At 63.7% G+C, this 17740-nt stretch overlaps 1 protein-coding gene across 1 annotated transcript; it reads right to left on the bottom strand.

Moving 5' to 3' along the window:
• Positions 1-621: 621 nt before the first annotated feature.
• On the bottom strand, positions 622-16369 carry FHOD1 (formin homology 2 domain containing 1). Its single transcript, XM_084294663.1, has 25 exons — positions 16142-16369; positions 10053-10159; positions 9907-9971; positions 8609-8676; positions 8414-8519; positions 8211-8305; positions 7731-7842; positions 7409-7503; positions 7177-7320; positions 6860-7065; positions 6668-6778; positions 6331-6354; positions 6056-6149; positions 5902-5957; positions 5166-5326; positions 3992-4941; positions 3589-3741; positions 3216-3398; positions 2857-2976; positions 2505-2666; positions 2234-2424; positions 1957-2149; positions 1709-1868; positions 1445-1621; positions 622-989 (listed from the first exon to the last, which is right to left on the bottom strand). The coding sequence occupies exons 1-25, from the start codon at positions 16310-16312 to the stop codon at positions 907-909; spliced, it is 3987 nt and encodes a 1328-aa protein (XP_084150789.1). The 5' UTR covers positions 16313-16369; the 3' UTR covers positions 622-906.
• Positions 16370-17740: the final 1371 nt, after the last annotated feature.

Genomic DNA, 17740 nt, shown 5'->3' with positions numbered 1-17740 from the left:
CAAGCACGGTGACCTCTGCTGTGGAAAGCGGTGAGACAGCTCCTGCCACAGCAGGATGCTCAGAAATGGTACCCACCGGTTTTAATTCATGCCCAGGAAGGCCAGGAGGTGGCACGGACATGGGGACAGGGAGCTGCTGTCCTCGTAAAGCTGGCCTGTCTGCCAAGTGCACGGAGATGGTGCCACAGCCAGGCTGGCTGGGACACATACACATCACATGCCCAGAGCCTGGTCCACCTAAAACACCCCAGGAGAGGGCTGCGAGGGAGATGTGAGGTTTGAATCAGAGTGTTGCAGTGCTGCCCAGTCTGTATTTACCACGCCGTGGCCTCGTGCTCCGTTCTGCCCTTGAGCGTGCAGCCTTGAGCCTGGCACGGTGCCGGTGGCAGTCCTCTTTCTGGCAAGGTCCCCTGGGTGTCCCAGTACAGGGGAATCATGCTGCCCCCAGCCTGTGAGCTGTGGGGTCCCTGCCCTCCTGAGTGGGGGGCTGCAAGGGCTCTGTCTCCACAGCCCGAGCCCACCCTGCTCAGCACCAGGGTGCTGGCTGTCCCAGGGAGCATGGCCCCGGTCCCGAGATCCTCCAGCACCCCGCTCCAGGAGCAGGGACAAGGGACAACGCCATCAGCACACGCCACAACACTTTATTGCCACAGCTGCCGCTGGCCACCCCAGTTCCTGGAGGGGGTCCAGGCCAGGGCCAGGGCCGGGGTCCTCTCCCCTCATACTGCTCGGACCCCTCCACGGCTCACACTCTCCTCGTCTCCTCCATCCTGGCCCCCACGGAGCAGCCTCACGGCATCACTCCTGGCCTGTTCTGGAGCCGGACGCCAGACCAGCGTCCTTCCCGCGTCCTTCCCTGCGGGGTATGGGTGGCAGGGCCCCCCCTGGGTTGTAGGGGGGGTCAGGTCACACCTCCATGCCCGGCGCCCGCCCCAGCCCCAGCGCCTGCACCAGGTCGTCGCTCAGCCCGCTCTTCAGCGTCCGTCGCACTGCAGGGAGAGGAGACAGGGTATGGGGTGGCGTGGGGACAGGGACACGGAGATGGGAGTGGGACACAAGGATGGGAAAAAGGGCATGGGGACAGAGATGGAACAGGGCATAGGGAAGGGGCAGAGCACAGGGCAGCGAGGGGACAGGGACCCAGAAACAGGACAGGACATCAGGGCAAGGACACAGGCATGCAGAGTACAGGGACAGAGCATGGGGCCAGGGACACTAAGATGGGATGGGGACACAGATGGGAAAGGGTACAGGGACAGAGCAAGGGGACAGAGATGGGACAGGGCATGGGGATGGAGACGTGCAGATGGGAAAGAGCATCTGGGCTGGGGCATGGGGTTGGAAGAGTACAGGGACAGAGCAAGGGGACAGAGAGGGGACAGCGCACGGTGGCAGGGACACAGAGGTGGGACGGGGCATGGGGACAGTGGCAGCAGGGACTCACAGGACTTCCTATTGCCGCGGGACCTCCTGCGCTCCTTGTTGGCGCAGGGCCGGGGGTTGGCACTCTGCGTCACCGACTTCACCAGGCGGTCCATGATCTCGTCCGAGGCGTCGTCGGGCGAGCTGGGGACGTCCTCCTGGGCCGGGGAGCCTTGGCTTGGGGTGACATGCCCTGTCCCTGCGTGGGGGTATGAGGATGCTGGCATCAGCCGGGTGTCCCCATGGGCCACCCCGCGCCGCTGTCCCGTCCCCAGCCTGTTCCTACCCCGGCTGGCCCGGCTGCGTCGTGCGGGGACGTCCGTGGGCAAGCTCAGGACGCTCTTCATGCTCTCATGGCCTTCCTCCACCTGCTCCTGCTGCTTGGGGCTGGCCGACACCACAGCAGGCGGCGCGGTGGCTTCAGCGATGCCGGAGAACTTCTCGGTCTGCAGGCGAGCAAGAGGTGGCTGTTGGGGACACGGGGCAGCCCTCGGGGTGAGCTGGGGGGATGAGGGCAGCGGGGTGGCCCCGTACCTCGGTGATGAGCCTCCCGCGGGTCTTGTTGCGCTCCCGGTGGGCAGCACGCTTCTTCTGCTGCTGCAGGACGCGCTCCCGGCACGTGCGGTACTCCAGGGCGAACTCCCGCAGCAGCTTGCAGATGGGCATCACCTTCACGTCCCGCACGGCGCTGGCCGGGTACCCCAGGTACAGCAGGAAGGAGTGAAACCTGCAGGGATCCCGGTCACCGCGGGGTCTGCCCCACTACGGATGGATCACGAGGCCGGGGGTCTGCCCGTGGGGAGCCACCCACCTGTTGAGGACGCGCCTGTGGACCACCTTCAGGACGACGATGCGCTGGGTGCTGTCCTTGAGGAAGTCCGTCAGCTTGCTCTTCAGCACCGGCTTGGTCTCGTGCTTGGCAATCACCTTCAGGTTGTCCCAGGAGGCCCGGCAGCGCCGCTCCAGCTGCACCAGGCTGTTGGCCAGCTCGTCAAAGTCGACCTGGAGGAGGGAGACGTCAGCCCTCGGGGTGGTGGTGGTGGTGGTGGTGGTGGTGGGGTGGGCTCTGGGCTTGGCCTCACCTTGGCGGAGCGCGTGATGGAGGCGATCTCCGAGTAGAGGTCCGTGGTTTCTGGGAACTTCTCCACCACCATCTGGCAGAGGTGGTGCAGCAGGGACTGCCGGTGCACTGTGTCCTTCACTTCCGAGACCTTCTCCAGATAGCCCAGCTCAAAGCCTCTGCTCTGAAACCCCAACAGACTCAGCAGGGCCCCTCCATCCTCCCACCCTCCAGCAGACCACGTGCACCACCCAGCCTCAGGCACCTTCCCAAGCCTCATGGGGTCCCTCTTGGGTACCCAACGTGCCGTGGTCAGTCCCACTACCCTCGCAGCACCCAGGACTGGCTGCGTCCCCCCACACCCCGTTCCTCACCTGGGAGCCGTTCAAGAAGTTGCCCATGGCCAGCAGCGTGGCCAGGATGCACTTGAAGGTGTGATTTTTGGCCAGCTGCTCCATGCCCACTTTCAGATCAAACAGCGGCTCTGCAATCTCCTGGATGAGGACGGGGGCAGGTCAGACCCCTTGGGTGTCACCTCCCTCGGGGACTTCAGCATTTGCCCTCAAACATGAGCACAACCACTCCATGCTTCCCTCTGCAGCCTGTCCCCAACCAGAAGGACACCTCCTGTACTTAGACATGGCCATGTCCCACCAGGAACACACGGGGCTCATCCCAGGGACCCCGCTGGGGCTGGCAGTGGTGGGGGGAGATGGGGTAGGTGGCCCCGTACCTGCTCCAGGCTCTCGTAGTCCAGCTTGAAGGCCCAGAGCTGGAGCCTGGCCGTGAGGTCGCTGATGGAGGACAGGGAGAGCAGGAACTGCTCCGCAGAGCCCAAGGGCACGTCGGGGTTGGCCAGCTGGGCCTCCTGGATCTTCTGCTTCTCCTCCTCAGTTGGGACCATGGTCAGGATTTTCTAGAGCAGGCAAGGGGATACGTCAGGACTCCAGCAACACCACCACTCCCCATGCTGGTGGGAGATGTGACATGTCGCCCCAACACCATCTACATTGTGCCACACTGGCAGCATGGGCATGGAGACCTCCTGTCTGGGGGAAAAGACCCGCACGAGGTGGGAAAAGACCCTGTGGGGCCCAGCTGCTCACCTCGATCCCTTCCTTATTGACCGCAAACTCATCGAAGTTGAGCACGGCCGTCTTGATGATGTGGACGGGCGGCAGCACCGTGAGGCCGATGTTGATGGCGTTGCTCCTCTTGGGGTCCAGCACCACCACCACCTTCTTCCCGTCGGTAGCTTTCTGCAGGGAGGACAGGGCGGAGGCTGGCAGCCAGGCAGAGGGCTCACCTTCACGAGAGCACCACGGACATGAGCCGGAGGCGAGCAAACCCATGCACCGACCATCCGCCCTGCCCCAACCTCCCCGCTGAGCCTCGGGGCTGCGGGTGCCCATCAGCACAGGGTCGGGGTGATGGTGCATGCCCAGGAGCCCCAGGTGAACCAACAGTGCCCCAAAGTCCCCCCAGCTGATGGTGCCAGCCTGCTGGTACCTTGGAAGCCGGCACCTCCTTCGCCCGGGACTCGAAGAGATGCTCCAGTTTGGCAGTGTTGACCTCAACGCTCTGCAGGGACGCCCAGAGCGTCGCCCGCCCGAACCTGCCCGGCCCCACAGAGCCATCCAGCTGCTTCAGCTCCTTCCAGAAGAGCTTCACTGTCCTCTTCTTCTTGGCTTGGGAAGGGCCATCAGTGGTCGAAGGGCCTGAGAAGCCTGGAGGGGGTGGGCAGCCGGGGACCATAGGAGGTGGAGGGGGAGGTGGTGGGCAGCCAGGGGCCATAGGAGGTGGAGGGGGAGGTGGAGGACAGCCAGGGGCCATAGGAGGTGGAGGGGGAGGTGGAGGACAGCCAGGGGCCATAGGAGGTGGAGGGGGAGGTGGTGGGCAGCCAGAGTCCATGGGAGGTGGAGGGGGAACCATGAGAACTCCAGCGCTCGCTGCCTGGATGCCGGGAGGAAGGAAGGAGCCATTGGCTACGGGCCCCGTGTCCAAGATGTCAAAGTCTTCCTCCTCCCCCAGGTCGGTGAAGTCCAGGTCCTTGATCTTCAGCTGCGCGGGGCTGGCCTGAAGGTGCTCCCACGACAGCTCCGTGTCCTTCTTGATGGGCATCATCATGGTGTTCTCCAGCTTCTGCGTGTGGGTCTCGGCGTCGATGTTGGACGCGGCACGTGCCAGCTTGGCGTGGGCGCTGGCCACCGGCCCGTCCGGAGCCCTGCCGTGCAGCCAGGTGCTCTCCTGCTCCCGACCACCGTGTCCCTCAGCACTGCCCTGCCTGGTGCTCCTCTCCTCCTCGCCGTGGTACTGGGAGGACGACAGCCCCTCGGGGAAGACCTTCTGCCTCCCCAGCTCCGAGGAGCCCTTAGCGTAGAGCATGTCCAGCATGAACTTGGTGTCGGAGGAGATGGCGCTGCAGGAGTCGGTGGTGTCCTGACGGCCCGTGTGGGACCCTGTAGGGAGATGGGGAGGGGGTGAGACAGCCTGCCCGAGGGGAGGGTGCTGCTGGGCTGCACGTTGAGTTTGGGGCCCGTTCCTAGGTGGGAGCATGCTTGGACAATGCCATTTGGAGAGGGACGGTGCACACACCTCCATGGCACCCAGCATCATGGGCTAGAGGGACCACCAACACCCACCCCCAGATCCTGGTGGGCTCCAACCCCATTCCTGCACGTACTCATGCTGGGTGGCTCCGTCCCGGGCTCAGGGGTGCTGCTGTCCCCATCCCAAGAGGCGAGATGCTCCGGAGCAACATCGCTGAGGATCTCGAGCCGTCCCTTGGCCATGGCAGAGATCTTCTCCTTCTGGGCAGCAGCCAGGTTCTCCAGGAAGCGAGCTCTGCAGGACAGGGGCAGCCATCAGTTGGGGACACCAGGGGGCAGGGGAGGTGGGGACAGGCAAACCACACCACATGGCACCACACAGCAAGCACCGCGCGGGCCGGGTCCTGCACCAAAACCCCCGGCACCAGCCGCACCACAGCAGGGTCCATCCATGCCCCTCAGCTGCCTCCAAGCCCTTCAGAGAGATGGGTGATGCCACCACGGCTCGGGGATGGGGATGCCACAGCCCACCAGGAGCTGAAGGCAGGGGAAGCATGGCCATGTAATGGGTGAGGCTGGCAGGGACCCCCGGAGGTCACCTGGCCCAAGCCCTGCTCCAGCAGGGCCACCCCGAGCAGGTTGCCCAGGACCATGCCCAGGTGGCTTCTGAGCATCTCCAAGGCTGCAAACTCCACCACCTCTGCCACCATCGCTCTTTGGTCCCAAGCTGGTGTTCACCACGACCCAGGAGGGCACCACGGTGGAGCCGGGACACACGAGGACCCTCCTCCTGCTCCTCGGCCATCCAGGGCCAGATTCCTACAGCCTGAGGAAGCGCATGCCTGGAGACACACGCATGCCTCTACTTACTCAAACCTCCTCAGAATAGGCTTGTCCCCATGCAAGGAGGGGGCATCCTCCCGCCTGAGGGAAAACAGGGGTTAGCCCCTGCTAATGGGGGTCTCCTGCACCCACCCCCCAGCCCCACGGCATGGCCTGGGGCCCCCCCATCAAGAACTCCCCTTGCCTGGGTGCCGCATGGTGCTGGCGACGTGGGGGCACCATCCCCATCATCAGAGCCACCAGGGAGGTTCTTGTGGACGATGCCAGCTCCAGGGCTGTGCCACCAAGGAGCACCATTAACGGGGTTTGGAGGGCGCTGCCACCCCGAGTGGGACCCCGGTGGCACGGGGGTCCCGGCCATCCAGCCAGGACACAAGCAGAGGAGATGCAAGGGCTGGGGACAGCAAGCGGGGTGCGCCGGGAGGCATCACACGCGTGCAAAGCCTGGGCACTTACCAGACAGGGACAGGTTGGTGCAGCCTGCAAAAGGAAAGATAGAAAGAGTGGGCAGAGGAGAGAATCAGCGTGGCCAGAGAAGAGGAGCAAGGGGGAAGAGATGGAGCTGGAGAAGAGGCGTGCGTGCCCCAGTGGGGCCAAATGATGCTGTGAAAGCCCTGGCTGGGCCACCTCGGACTGTCCTCTCCTGGCTTGTGCATCTTGCCGGCCCCAATGCCTGCCCAAACCCCGCTGCATCCCCAGTGCCCCCTTGGGACGGGTGCCCCCCAGCAGGGACACGGTGGTGGGACCCTCCTCGCCTCCATCCCCAGGGCACCATCCCCGCCTGGCTGCTTACTTGTACACGCTCCTTTCCCCAGGGCCTGGGGGCTGCTCCTTCTCAGGCGAGGTGCACGGCAGAGACAGCCGCAGGCTGGACGTGCTGTTGTAGGTGCTCTTTGGGCATGGCCTGGAGAAAGAGGTGGCACTGATGGAGACCTGGGGGGGACTCCCCTTCCCGCATCCTGGCATCCTCACATCCCATACTTACTCTGCTGGGATGCTCGGCTCGGGGCTGTCCTCAACGGGGGGCTCCTTTGGGGTGCTGGGGGTCCCTGGCACGGGCTGGGGGTCAGGGCTGGGCTCGGCACAGCTGCCCTGGGCACGCCACCCACGCCGGCCCTCGTCTGTCTTCCTCCTCTCCTTGCGCCCGCCCGGTGACGGCTCCTCCACCCCGTCCTCCAGCTTGAGAGCGCTCTGCAGAGGGGATGGGGATGCCCGGTGAGCCCCCAGGCACGGCTCCCACCCCACACCCCCACCCTCCCCAGGGAGATGGACGTGGACATCGCCCCAGGGTGCCCCACTCACTTCGTAGAGCACAAACTGCTGCTTCAGGTCGAGGTCGGTGCCCTTGCTGCTCAGGTACTGCTGCACCACCGCCTCCATGCCCTGCTGCTCCAGGCAGTCCGTCACGTCGTAGAAGGAGTCCTGGTCCGGGAGGGCAGCCAGCGTCTGGGCAGGAGCAGAGGGACAGGGCTGGGACGGGCGCGATGGGGACAGGGTGACCCCACGGCACGGCACGGCCACTCCTGGCACTGACCTTGTTGATGAGCGTCATCGCGAACACCAGCAGCTCCGTGTCGGCCCCGTTGCGTTGCTGCAGGATGGCCATCAGGTTGGACCACGGACACACGCCTGGGACAAGCGATGGGTGCAGGTGACACCAGGGCTGCTGCTGGGGCAGGTTTGGGACGCAGTGTGCTGCACCCCCAGCGTCTCCCCCCATCCCCATCCCTGCTGGGGGCTCTTTGGTGGGCTCCCACGGGCCGTGGCCATCACACAGGGGGTTGGCATGGGACAGACAACGCGGAGCCGAACCATCCCCGAGCAGGGATCTCGCTGGCAGCTGGGGCTGCACTCACCTCTCGCCTGGTCCACGGCGTTGACGGCATGGATGAGGAGCAGGGCGTTGGGCTCCGTGTACTCCACGAACACCAGCAGCAGCTTCAGTGCCATCTTCACCACCAGGCGGAACTGGGACGAGGGACAGAGGCCGTGGCAGGGCGCTGCCAGCACCGGGTGGCTGTGCCCGTGCCTCAGGGCTGGTGGCTTCACCAGCAGCTTTGGGGCCAGGTCACGGTGCTGTGGGGCTAGGGTCCTGCAGCTGGGATCCTATGGGCACTGGGAAGGGGCCTGGGGTGGGACCCCCCTCTTATGTTCAACCTCTGTGCCCAGAAGCATGGTCACATCTGTCTGGGGACGCTGGGTGACTTCTGTGAGCAGCACCCAACGAGCCTGAGGGCAGGAAGGCACCAAGCCCATCCTAAAGGCGAGGTGTGGGGTGAACCCCTCAAGGGACAGCACATGGGGACAGCCACAGAGAGGGGGACACTCCTGCTTACCAGGCTTCCCGACAGCGTGTACAGCCACTGGACGGTCTCGTTGTGGTTGATGACGCCCTGCATCCCGTCCACGAAGAGCATGATCTGGCTCAGGGCTGCAAGGCAAGGTCATGGGGATGGCGGCCACCCCAAGCAGCAGCCTCCTCCACCCTGCAACAGGGACACCCCCAGCCCTCCGCCACCCCCTGGACCAAAGTACCGACCACGGAGGATGTAGTTCTGGTAGTTCTGATCAGCCTCTGCCCCCACTTTGATCAGGCACGTCAGCCCATCCAGGTTCACAAACTCAGGCACCAGGTCCTTGTCCTCCTGCGGGGAGAAGCCCAGGCGTTGTCCCAGTGCAGATGGTGGGGACGCGGCCAGCTCCGGGCTGGGGACACGGACCTGGGGTCACCTACCTGGAAGAGCTGCTTGAGGGAGAAGAGGGAACGGCGCAGCTCCGGCCCCTGCGAGTTGTACAGCTTCTCTGCAAGGAAAAGGGTTGGAACAGGCTGCCCGGGGCAGTGCGGGCGTCCCCATCCCTGACGTGTTTCAGAGACGCGTGGACGTGGCACTAAGGGACACGGTTAGTGGTGGGACTCGGAAGGTCAAGTGGTTGGGCTTGGAGATCCTGAAGGCCTTTTCCAACCTGGGTGTTTTTATAATTATATGGAACAGGAGATGTGAAGAGATGGCCTGGCCAGGAGCTCTGAAAGGCTCCCAGCGCCAGCACTGACTCCGTGGCACGTGGCCACATGGGGTGGAACAGCAGCAGCTCCCCCACACCCACAGCTGCTTATTTCAGCGCTGCCACCTTCCTATTTTTTTTTTTTCTTTTTGATTTTTCTGCATAGACATAAATATCCCCTCCGGTTTCCTGCGCAGAACCGAAACAGGAACACGGCCAGGAGGCAGAGCCACTTTTAGCCATTCCTCCCCACCGCGTGGGAGCAGCAGCCCCCAGGCAGTGCTGACCCTGTGTGAGATTTGGGGGCATCTCGGGAAGCATCCCACCCTGCTGGGATCACCCACCACGGGGCACTGGGCATCGTTACACTAACTCTGCCACCCTTCCTTGTCCCTGTCCCATGGCTGGCAGCCCTCAAAGGAGGCCCACAGCTCACCAAATCCATTTTCCTCTGTTTCACTGCTTTTCTATTTATTCCTTCTTTAAAAATAGCTGTGTTTCTGGTTTCCTCCCGCTTGCCCGCTCTGAACTCCAAATTGCATTATCCGAGCATCCCGAGTTCCCCGGGTCAGGTTCGGAGCTGTAACGAGCCCCAGGCCAGCTGCCCACGCTGCTTCCCAGCCAGGCCAGCGAGCGCTCTGCCAAACCCCAGCTCCCGGCATCCTCCCGGCCGTGCTGCTGGGCCGACGGGGCCGGGGCACGGAGCAACCCAGAGCCTGGGAACCGCGAGCGGGGAGCACGACCCCGACTCCAGCCCCGGTCCCTGCCCTCCCCTCCCAGCACCGCTCTGCTCCGCTCTGGCTTTTCCCCCTGCTCCGGATGGAAAGACTCGAGCTGTCCGAGCGCTCTTGTCCCCGTGTAAGCCGTTTGTTTGCATTCTCCACGGCTATATTTAGGTCTTGCCTGGATGACCCAAAATACCCGCGGCATGCAGTGCGCTCCCGGCCTGAGAAGCAGCAGCCCCGACCCCGGCAGCCTCGTGGCACCACGAGGCCACCCCCACGGCCACCACCACCCAGCCCGGCTCACCGATGATGGCGTGGACGCGGACGGAGAGCTGGGTGCGCAGGATCAGCGTCGGCCGCCGGCCCTTCCTGGGGCGAGGGGGACGGAGGGTGAGCGCCGGCGCTCGCTCACGCGGCGTCCCCGTGTCCCCGGTGCCCTGTGTGCCTCACCTGACCTCCTCGTAGAAACCCTCCAGGTCATCCTTCTGCTCCAGCAGGGACAGGTCGAGGTCCAGGTAGTGGCCGGATGGGGAGACCTGCAGCGTGCAGTCCTCCAGCTGGGGATGCAGACAGCCGGGATGAGACACGAGCCACCAGGATGGGACAAGAGCCACCGTGCCCACCTTGTGTCCTCACCGGTGACAGCAATGTCCCTCCTGGCTGCGTAATTCACGTCCTGCAGGACCACCTCATCCCCCCTGCAGTGCCATCCCCACAGGGACGTGTCCTCCCTCCCTGCACACCGCCAGGAAAGCCCAAGGAACCAGCATCGGACTTTGGGGGGAAACACGAAGCCCCAGACCAGGAAAAAACACAGGGCGAGGGTGGCACCCGTGCCACCGACTGTCCCTGGGGTGGGGGACCCAGCCTGATGCTGCCAGCGTGTCCCGCAGCGGGGAGCAGTCGTGGCAGGGCTGGTTTCCTGCCTCACCCCCGCAGCAGCACGCACACCACAGCGAGCCCTGCGCGGGTTTCCCTGTGGCTGTGGGTGCCTGACCTGCCCCGTATGACTCAGCCCCGCTCCCGGCCACGTGGCGGGGTGGGGAAGCACCAAACCCAGCACTGCTCCTGCTCCTAACGCATCCTCTGCATCTCGGCGTGCCTGCCGTGCCGTCCCTCATCCCTCAGTGCAGCGGGGATAGATCCCTGCTATTAATGTCACAGCTCTGCCAGCGTCCCCGATGCTTCCCAAGGGCTGGAAGAGCTGTTGACGTGCTGGAGCAGGCTGGCAGAGCACCACCAGCTCTGGATACAGCCCCTGCGTCACCCTGTGCTTGCTCGCCATTGAGTCACAAGCCTGTGAAAACCTTTGCGCATCCGACTTCACCGCCTGCACGTCTTCAAAACCAGAAGCCAGAGGAGCACCATGCCACACGTGTTGGGATAACAGCCTGGCGTCTGACCAAGCCTCCCGGAAAATGGCAATTTGGCAGGGCAGCGCTGTCGGGCGAGACGCAGGCGTTGCGTTGTTTGCATCACTCTCCACCCAGCCATGGCAACACAAGCAAACACCATCCGAGGGCTTGCTTGCAGGGGAAAGGCTTCGAATCCTACTCCGAGGCTTCTCCTGGGCTTCTCTGCACCCTCCCAGGCGCAGCAGGATGAACCAGCACCCGGGTGCAATCAAACACAGCAAAAAGCAGCTCCCAAAGGAAAAAATTTGCCTTCAGTCAGCTGCCAGAGCCCTGCAAGCCGGAGATAACATCCCCAGCTCCTATCGGGGCCGGTGACATGTCCCAGCTGGCGGCCGCGCGCTTCCCGTGCGAGCTTGGCCGTGCTCCCCACGAGGGATGCTCTGAGCCCAAGGGCTGCTCCCGCCCAGTAAATGCCATCCCCTGGGGATGGGATGGGGACAGGGACAGGCTGTCCCACGCCGGGGATGCCCTGCCAAGCCTCCCAGCTTGGCATTTCCATGCTGGACCTCACCGCTGGGCTTGCTCCTGCACCCTCGGACAAGGGTTTAAAAGAACCGAGCCTTGCGGTCACGCTGCTGGGGACAGCACGGTGGGGCCACAGGGTGACAGCAGCTCCCAGAGCAGGGCTGTGTCCCCGCTCCGAGCCCTGGTGTCACCAGGAAGCTTTGATCCATCTGCCTCCAGCATGGGAAAGCGTCTTAAAACGGCACAGGGCTGCAGTGAGCCCAGGGACAAAGCAGAGCAGGGGGAAGGAGGAGAGCATCCCACGCTCGCAGCTCCGGCACACGGCTCCCATAGCGCTGCTGGCGTCCTCCAGGCAGCGGGCAGAGAAGTTTGGGGACCTGCTGGGATCATGAAGCTGGTGCTGGTGCCAGTTCCTAGTGGGAACAAGGACCCTGCACAGCAGCACGGCTCCCAGCAGCCTGGAGATGTCTCCTGCATGAGCTGAAAGCTCGCTGCCACCTCAACAGCTCCCAAATGAAACCTGGGGAAGGTGGAAACACACGGGATCTCCCTGACCATGAGCTTCAAAGCTCAGCGAGGACATGCACAGCCAACAAACGGCCCCCTACGGAAAGCTGGCTCTGCTGGAGCGGGACTGCCCTCCCCAAACCACGGGGCTGTGATGGAGGTGCCCCCACCGGTGAGCACAGGAGGTCTCCATAGCCAAGGCAGAAAAACAGACGCATCTAAACCCAACCTTGCTGTACCAGCTTTTGCCAGAACGAGCTGAGTTTCTCTCTGCCGACCCACACCACTGGCCCAAGCAGGGGTGTCCCACACGGAGCTGCAGGCTGCTCCAAGCCACGTGCTGGAGAAGCATCCCCGAGGAGAGCCCCACGCCATCCACCTGGACCAGGATTTGTCCCAGCAGAGCCTTGCACGAGCGACAGGGATGTCCGCAGGGCCAGCAGGCATGTCGTTAGCTCAGGGAGGCTCCCCAGGTTTGATGTAGCTGACGGGGGAGCATCCATCACGCTTGGGACCAAGACAACCCGCCCTGCGTGCAGCAGCCTGGCGCTGCTCAGAGGTGTGACCTGCCCTGAGCTCCTACCCTGTGTGAGCAGCAGTTCCCCAGAAATCCATAACAAGCTGGAGAACAGCCTCTGGCCTCCCCTGGCCTGCAGGAGGATGCTGCATCCTCCTTATCTGCCAGCTGCAGAAACACTTCCCCCTCCCATCTCTAACACTTTCTTCTTTTTGGCAACCACAATTTCTCAACTTCGTCGCTCTGCGTAACGCTCTGGGCGGCTCTAAGAGAGCACATTTAAAGGAACTCTTTGGTGGCAACATGGGACATGGGCATGGCCCTCGCCTCCTTGTGCTGGCCTCGAGACGGACCCGGATCCCAAACCAGCCTCAGCTGGGTAAGGAAAAACCCAAAGATGCTTTTAAACCCCTGCCAGAGGCTGGTGTTGGGGCAGAGCCAGAGCAACGCCTGGATTGCGAGCCGGAGAGAGCCGTGCCATGGGACGCCCCACGCAGCTCTTCTGGGAAGGGGAATTTGCTGAAACCGGCGCTATTTGTTCCAGCTGAGGCTCAGACTTGAAGCAGCACTTGAACACAAGGCTCAGGATGAATTTTACACAGCGTGAAACAGGACCAGGCAGCGGCTGTAGCAATATCTGCAGCATCTGCATGGCACCACTACGCACCCCACGCCTGGGGCTGCCACCTCTGTGCACTTCAGACTCGGGCAAATCTCTTGTGCCAGCAGACCCAGTGCAGCTCGCTCTCCAAAACACTTGCTATAACGCCTGTAGATGTCTGCAGCTTCTCTTCTGAACTCTTCTCACACCCGGAGGCGATGGCAGAGGAGAAGGACAGGGCCGTGGGCAGCTCTCCCCGCGCAGGAGCAGCCCCACCACGCAGCCGAGGGCATGCACCGCGCTTCGGGCACCTGGGTTCGCCCTGGGGGTGTTTATCACCAGGGCGCTCAGTTGCTGCCTCCTACACTTCCCTGCCTGACGGATGGCAGCACATGGATGGGAGCACTGCCCATAAGGGCAGGAAAAAAATAAATAATGAAGGCAGGAGGGCTCTGGAGGTCACCCAGCCCCGAGCTGGCCCAGAACTGCACACTTGCTCACATGCTGCCCTCTCCACCCAGGCCTGAGCTCCTGCATCTCAGCACCCATGGCTCAATAACCCCCCAAATCCACCAAAATCCAGAGCTCCGGGCACTGGGAGCACAACCCGCTGTGCTGACGCAGCAGTTTTTTGCTCTTCTGCAGGTTTCCTGGCGAGGAACAGTTTTGGTTTCACAACAGTTTGGAAAATCCCTGGCCTGGGGGATGAGACAGCGCTGGTGTGGGGCACGGGTCAAGGGAGCGCGGTGGCTTCTGGAGAGCGAGGGGACACCTCGCCAAGGCAGGGGCAGTGGTGGCACAGACACGGCCTTGCTGGCACCCTCTGCAACCTGGTTCTGCAGCCCCAGCACCGCTCTGGCTGTGCCCAGCAGGCTGGTTCCCAAAGGGATCTCTGTTCCAGCGGTCACATGCTGCTGTAGAAAACACGGGTTTTGCAGAAAAACACTTGGAGGGGTTTAAAAACACACCCGCACCCAGAGGGAGCATCACCCAGCAGAGCTGCAGAACTGCTGGAAGCGAAGACGAGATAGCATCAGCCCGAAGCAGAACAATGAGGCTGGGGAAAACAAAGCGGGAAGGGGAAAACAAAGCGGGAAGGTATTTCAGGCACAAACACGCTTTCCGGAAAACATGAAAAAGCCATCAGCTGCGGGGAGAGGAAGCGCCGGGGGTGTCGCAGGGCAGGACGGGCTGTTCGCAGGGACACGCAGAGATGCTAGGGCAAGAAGCCCTCTGCCCCAGCAAAAGGCAGGGAGGGTAAATCCTGCGTGGGATCCGGTCGGTCCCTGGGGAAGGTTGTCCCGAGGAGACTGCTCGGTTCTCCAAAAATGTGCAAGGACCCAGCCAGGCTCCGTCCTGGTCTCCTCAGGAGTGTGCTGCTGAGCAGCCTTCCCAGCTGAGCTTTCACAGCAGATTTATAGGGGGAAAAATTAGTAATAAAAAAAAAAACCTGTCTGCTCATTTACTAATTTTAGCGCGGTGAGTAATGGAGCGGAGAGCAGCACCTGGCACGGCGGGCACGTCCGAACGACGGGAGATGTTGTGCCAGGATAAGGCTACCCCGGGGTGCCAGCTCCTGATTCGGACCCAGCCCGTGGGATGGGAGGGCTCTGCAGGGCAGGAGGCTGGTGGTGGAGGCACTGGCACGCACGAGCCCCGGCGAGCATCCCCGTGCCCGCGGTGGCACCCCGGGACCGCGATCCCGTTACAGGCAGCTCCTGCCCGGGGAGGAGGACGCATGCCTGAAATTTGAGTTCGCTCCATTCGTCATGTCTCGGGCTGTTTGTTCCCAAACAGACTCCGTTTAGTCACCGCCTAAAAATCCCATGACGGTGACAACATGAGATGCTGCTGCTCTGCTCCAAGAAAAATGAAAGTGGGGATGAAAGGAGCTTGTTTGGCTTAGGGAAAGGGCTCAGAGCAACCCCCTTCCCATGTCCCTGTCCCTGTCTCCCCTGCCTTTGCTCCTGCGGTGCCGCAGGCTGCAGGAGGGAGACGCTCGGCCATCGGTGAGGTGCTGCCAGGTCCCATGCCCATGGGGCGGTGTTCGGAAGGCAGAAAACCAGCCTGTCCCCAGCAGGAGGTGACTGCAGAGGATGCACTGAAAGCATCACACTAACAGAAGACTCCTGGGTGGGAAAGTCCCCAAGGAGAGGAGGCTCCAGGTTCCCCGTTCCCTCTCTCCCAGCCCGTATCATGAGCCCGTGTCCTCCACTGCCCACAACACGCTGGAGGAAGTCGCTCAGCACGTTTCGTGGAGCACACGCGTTTCCGCACAGCTTTCCAGCCCCGCCGTGCAAACAAAAGCCGTGGGACGGGGGCTGGTGGCCCTGAGGCTCCGTGTGCTGCAGCGGGGCCACCCGGATCCTGCCCACGGCGTTTGGCAGCCGCAGGGCCCAGCTCCGCTCTGTTACAGCGTGGCACGGGGGTGCGCTCCCCAGCAGCGGTGCTGCTGCCACCCCGGGTCCCTGGCACACGCGGGCAGCTGCCGGGCCATGGCAGGGTGTCTGTGGGATGGGAAACCGCCTGAACATGAGCAGCCACTTCCTCCGAGACGACTCACGAGGGGCCGGATGAGAAATGGCATCACCCACCGGCGGGGCTCGCCAATTCCGCCGTGACTCAGGCGGCAGCGAGGGCCACCGCTCCTGCGGGCCCCGGGGCTCTCCGCAAGCAGCTCGGGGACGCGCGGTGCCACCGCCTGCGCCCGGGTCACCCCAGGGAGCCGCCGCGTCCCCATGGCACCGCACGGACACACAGACACAGAAGCACTTTCCCCTTGCAGGGATGGAGCCGAGGCTTTGCTTGCTCTCCCCGCGCATTTTCCCGAGCCCCCCCAGGCACACAACCACCGGCTCCTCCATCCCCTCCCGACCCCTCTCCATACCCCGACCCAACCGCGCACCGGGGAGCCCCCATCCCCGCGGCCAACCCCCACCCACAAAGCGCTGCCCGGGGATGCTCAGCAGGGTCCCGGCAGCCCCTCTCCGCACGGGACCCCCCTCCCAGCCCTCCCAGCTCCCCCCCTTTTTACCGGCAGCGGCGCTCCGAGCAGCCGGTGCAGCGCGGGCAGCTGCGCGCCCAGGGCCAGCGCCTCCTCCACGGCGTAAACCGGGGCTCGGCGCGGCTCCGGGAAGCTGCCGCAGCCGAAGGGGTCGGCATCCTCCAGGTACTGGACCCGGCACTGCACCGCCGCCTCCGCCATGGCGGCACCACCGCCGCCACCGCCGCTGCCGCCGCCCCGCGCACGCAGCAGCTCCCGGGGGAGGAGGCAGCCGCCCCGGCACCGCCCCGGGGCCGCCCCTGCTAACGGGGAACGCCCCGCGCTCGGGCGCCCTCCGCGGGTGCACGCGGGGATGGTAAGGGGTTTGTGCTGGGTACGGGTGCGCGGGGATGTGCTGTCGTGCTACGGGTGCACGGGGATGCTCTGGGTACCCTGGGGTGCTCCGGGTGTGCCAAGGTGCTTGGGATGTGCAGGGGTGGTCAGGGTGCCTCAGGATGCTCGGGGTGTCCCAGAGGATGCTCAGGGTGCTCCGGGATGATCTAGGTGCACAAGGATGCTTTGGGTACCCTGGGATGCTTCATGTGTCCCAAGATGCTTGGGGTGTGCAGGGTTGGTCAGGGTGCTCTGTGATTCTCCAGGTGAACAGAGATACCTTGGGTACCCCAGAGCACACTCAGAATGCACAGGGATGTTCGGGATACCCCAGAGGATGCTCAAGGTACTCTGGGATGCTCCAGGTGCACCGGGATGCTCAGGGTGCTCTGGGAGTATCCCAGATGCTTGGGGTGTGCAGGGAAGCTCCGGGTGCCCCAGGATGCTTGGGTTGTGCAGGGATGCTCAGAGTACTCCGTGATGCTCTGGGTGCTTTGGGATGTTTGGCGTGTGCAGTGATGCTTGGGGTGCCCCGGGATGTTCTGGGAATATCCTCACCTAGGACAGGGACCCAGGTGGGGGGCAGTGCTGCACCCTCTGCTCTGGCAGCAGGAAGGAAGGTGACGGGCAATTTGGGGCGACTTGCCGGAGCTGCAGGCTGTGACCGTGCAGGGGACAGGATGAGGGACATAGGGGAAGGTCTCATGGCTCCTAGACCTGCCTCACCCCTGCCACCGGGGTCGAGCCCACAGCACAAAGCTGAGTGATGCTGCTGTCCTTTTCACAGCCCAGCCATGCGGCGATGACCCTGGGTGAGAGCTGGGGTTGTGGGGTGAGGGCAGGGAGCACGAGAGCAGGTCCAGGCACCAGTGCCAGAGCGGGCTCCCAGTACAAGAAGGACTGGACAGAGTCCAGCGGAGATGTCGGGGCATTGGCACAGGCCGGGTGACAAGAGCCAGCCCCTGGCAGGATGAGGCTGAGCAGCTGTCCCTGGAAGGAGGCTGCTGGCAGGAGGGTGGCAGCAGCAGGCTGCTTGCTGCAGCCTCCTGCAGCTGCTGCTGCTTGTGCTGGGCCAGACATAGGACGTGCGGCTGGTGCACGAGGGGCTGGGGTGGGCAGGGACCTCCTGGTGTCACCCGGTGCCACCCTGCTCCAGCAGGGCCACCCAGCGCCAAGCCCAGGTGGGTTTGGAGACCTCTGATGATGGAGACCCCACGGCCCCTCTGGGTGACCTGTGCCTGTGCACAGGGCAGAAAC

The sequence above is a fragment of the Netta rufina genome (genome assembly GCF_964035555.1).
Source record: "Netta rufina genome assembly, chromosome: 13".
In the NCBI taxonomy this organism is placed as follows: Eukaryota; Metazoa; Chordata; class Aves; order Anseriformes; family Anatidae; genus Netta; species Netta rufina.
This window is presented reverse-complemented; position numbering and strand designations above follow the sequence as displayed.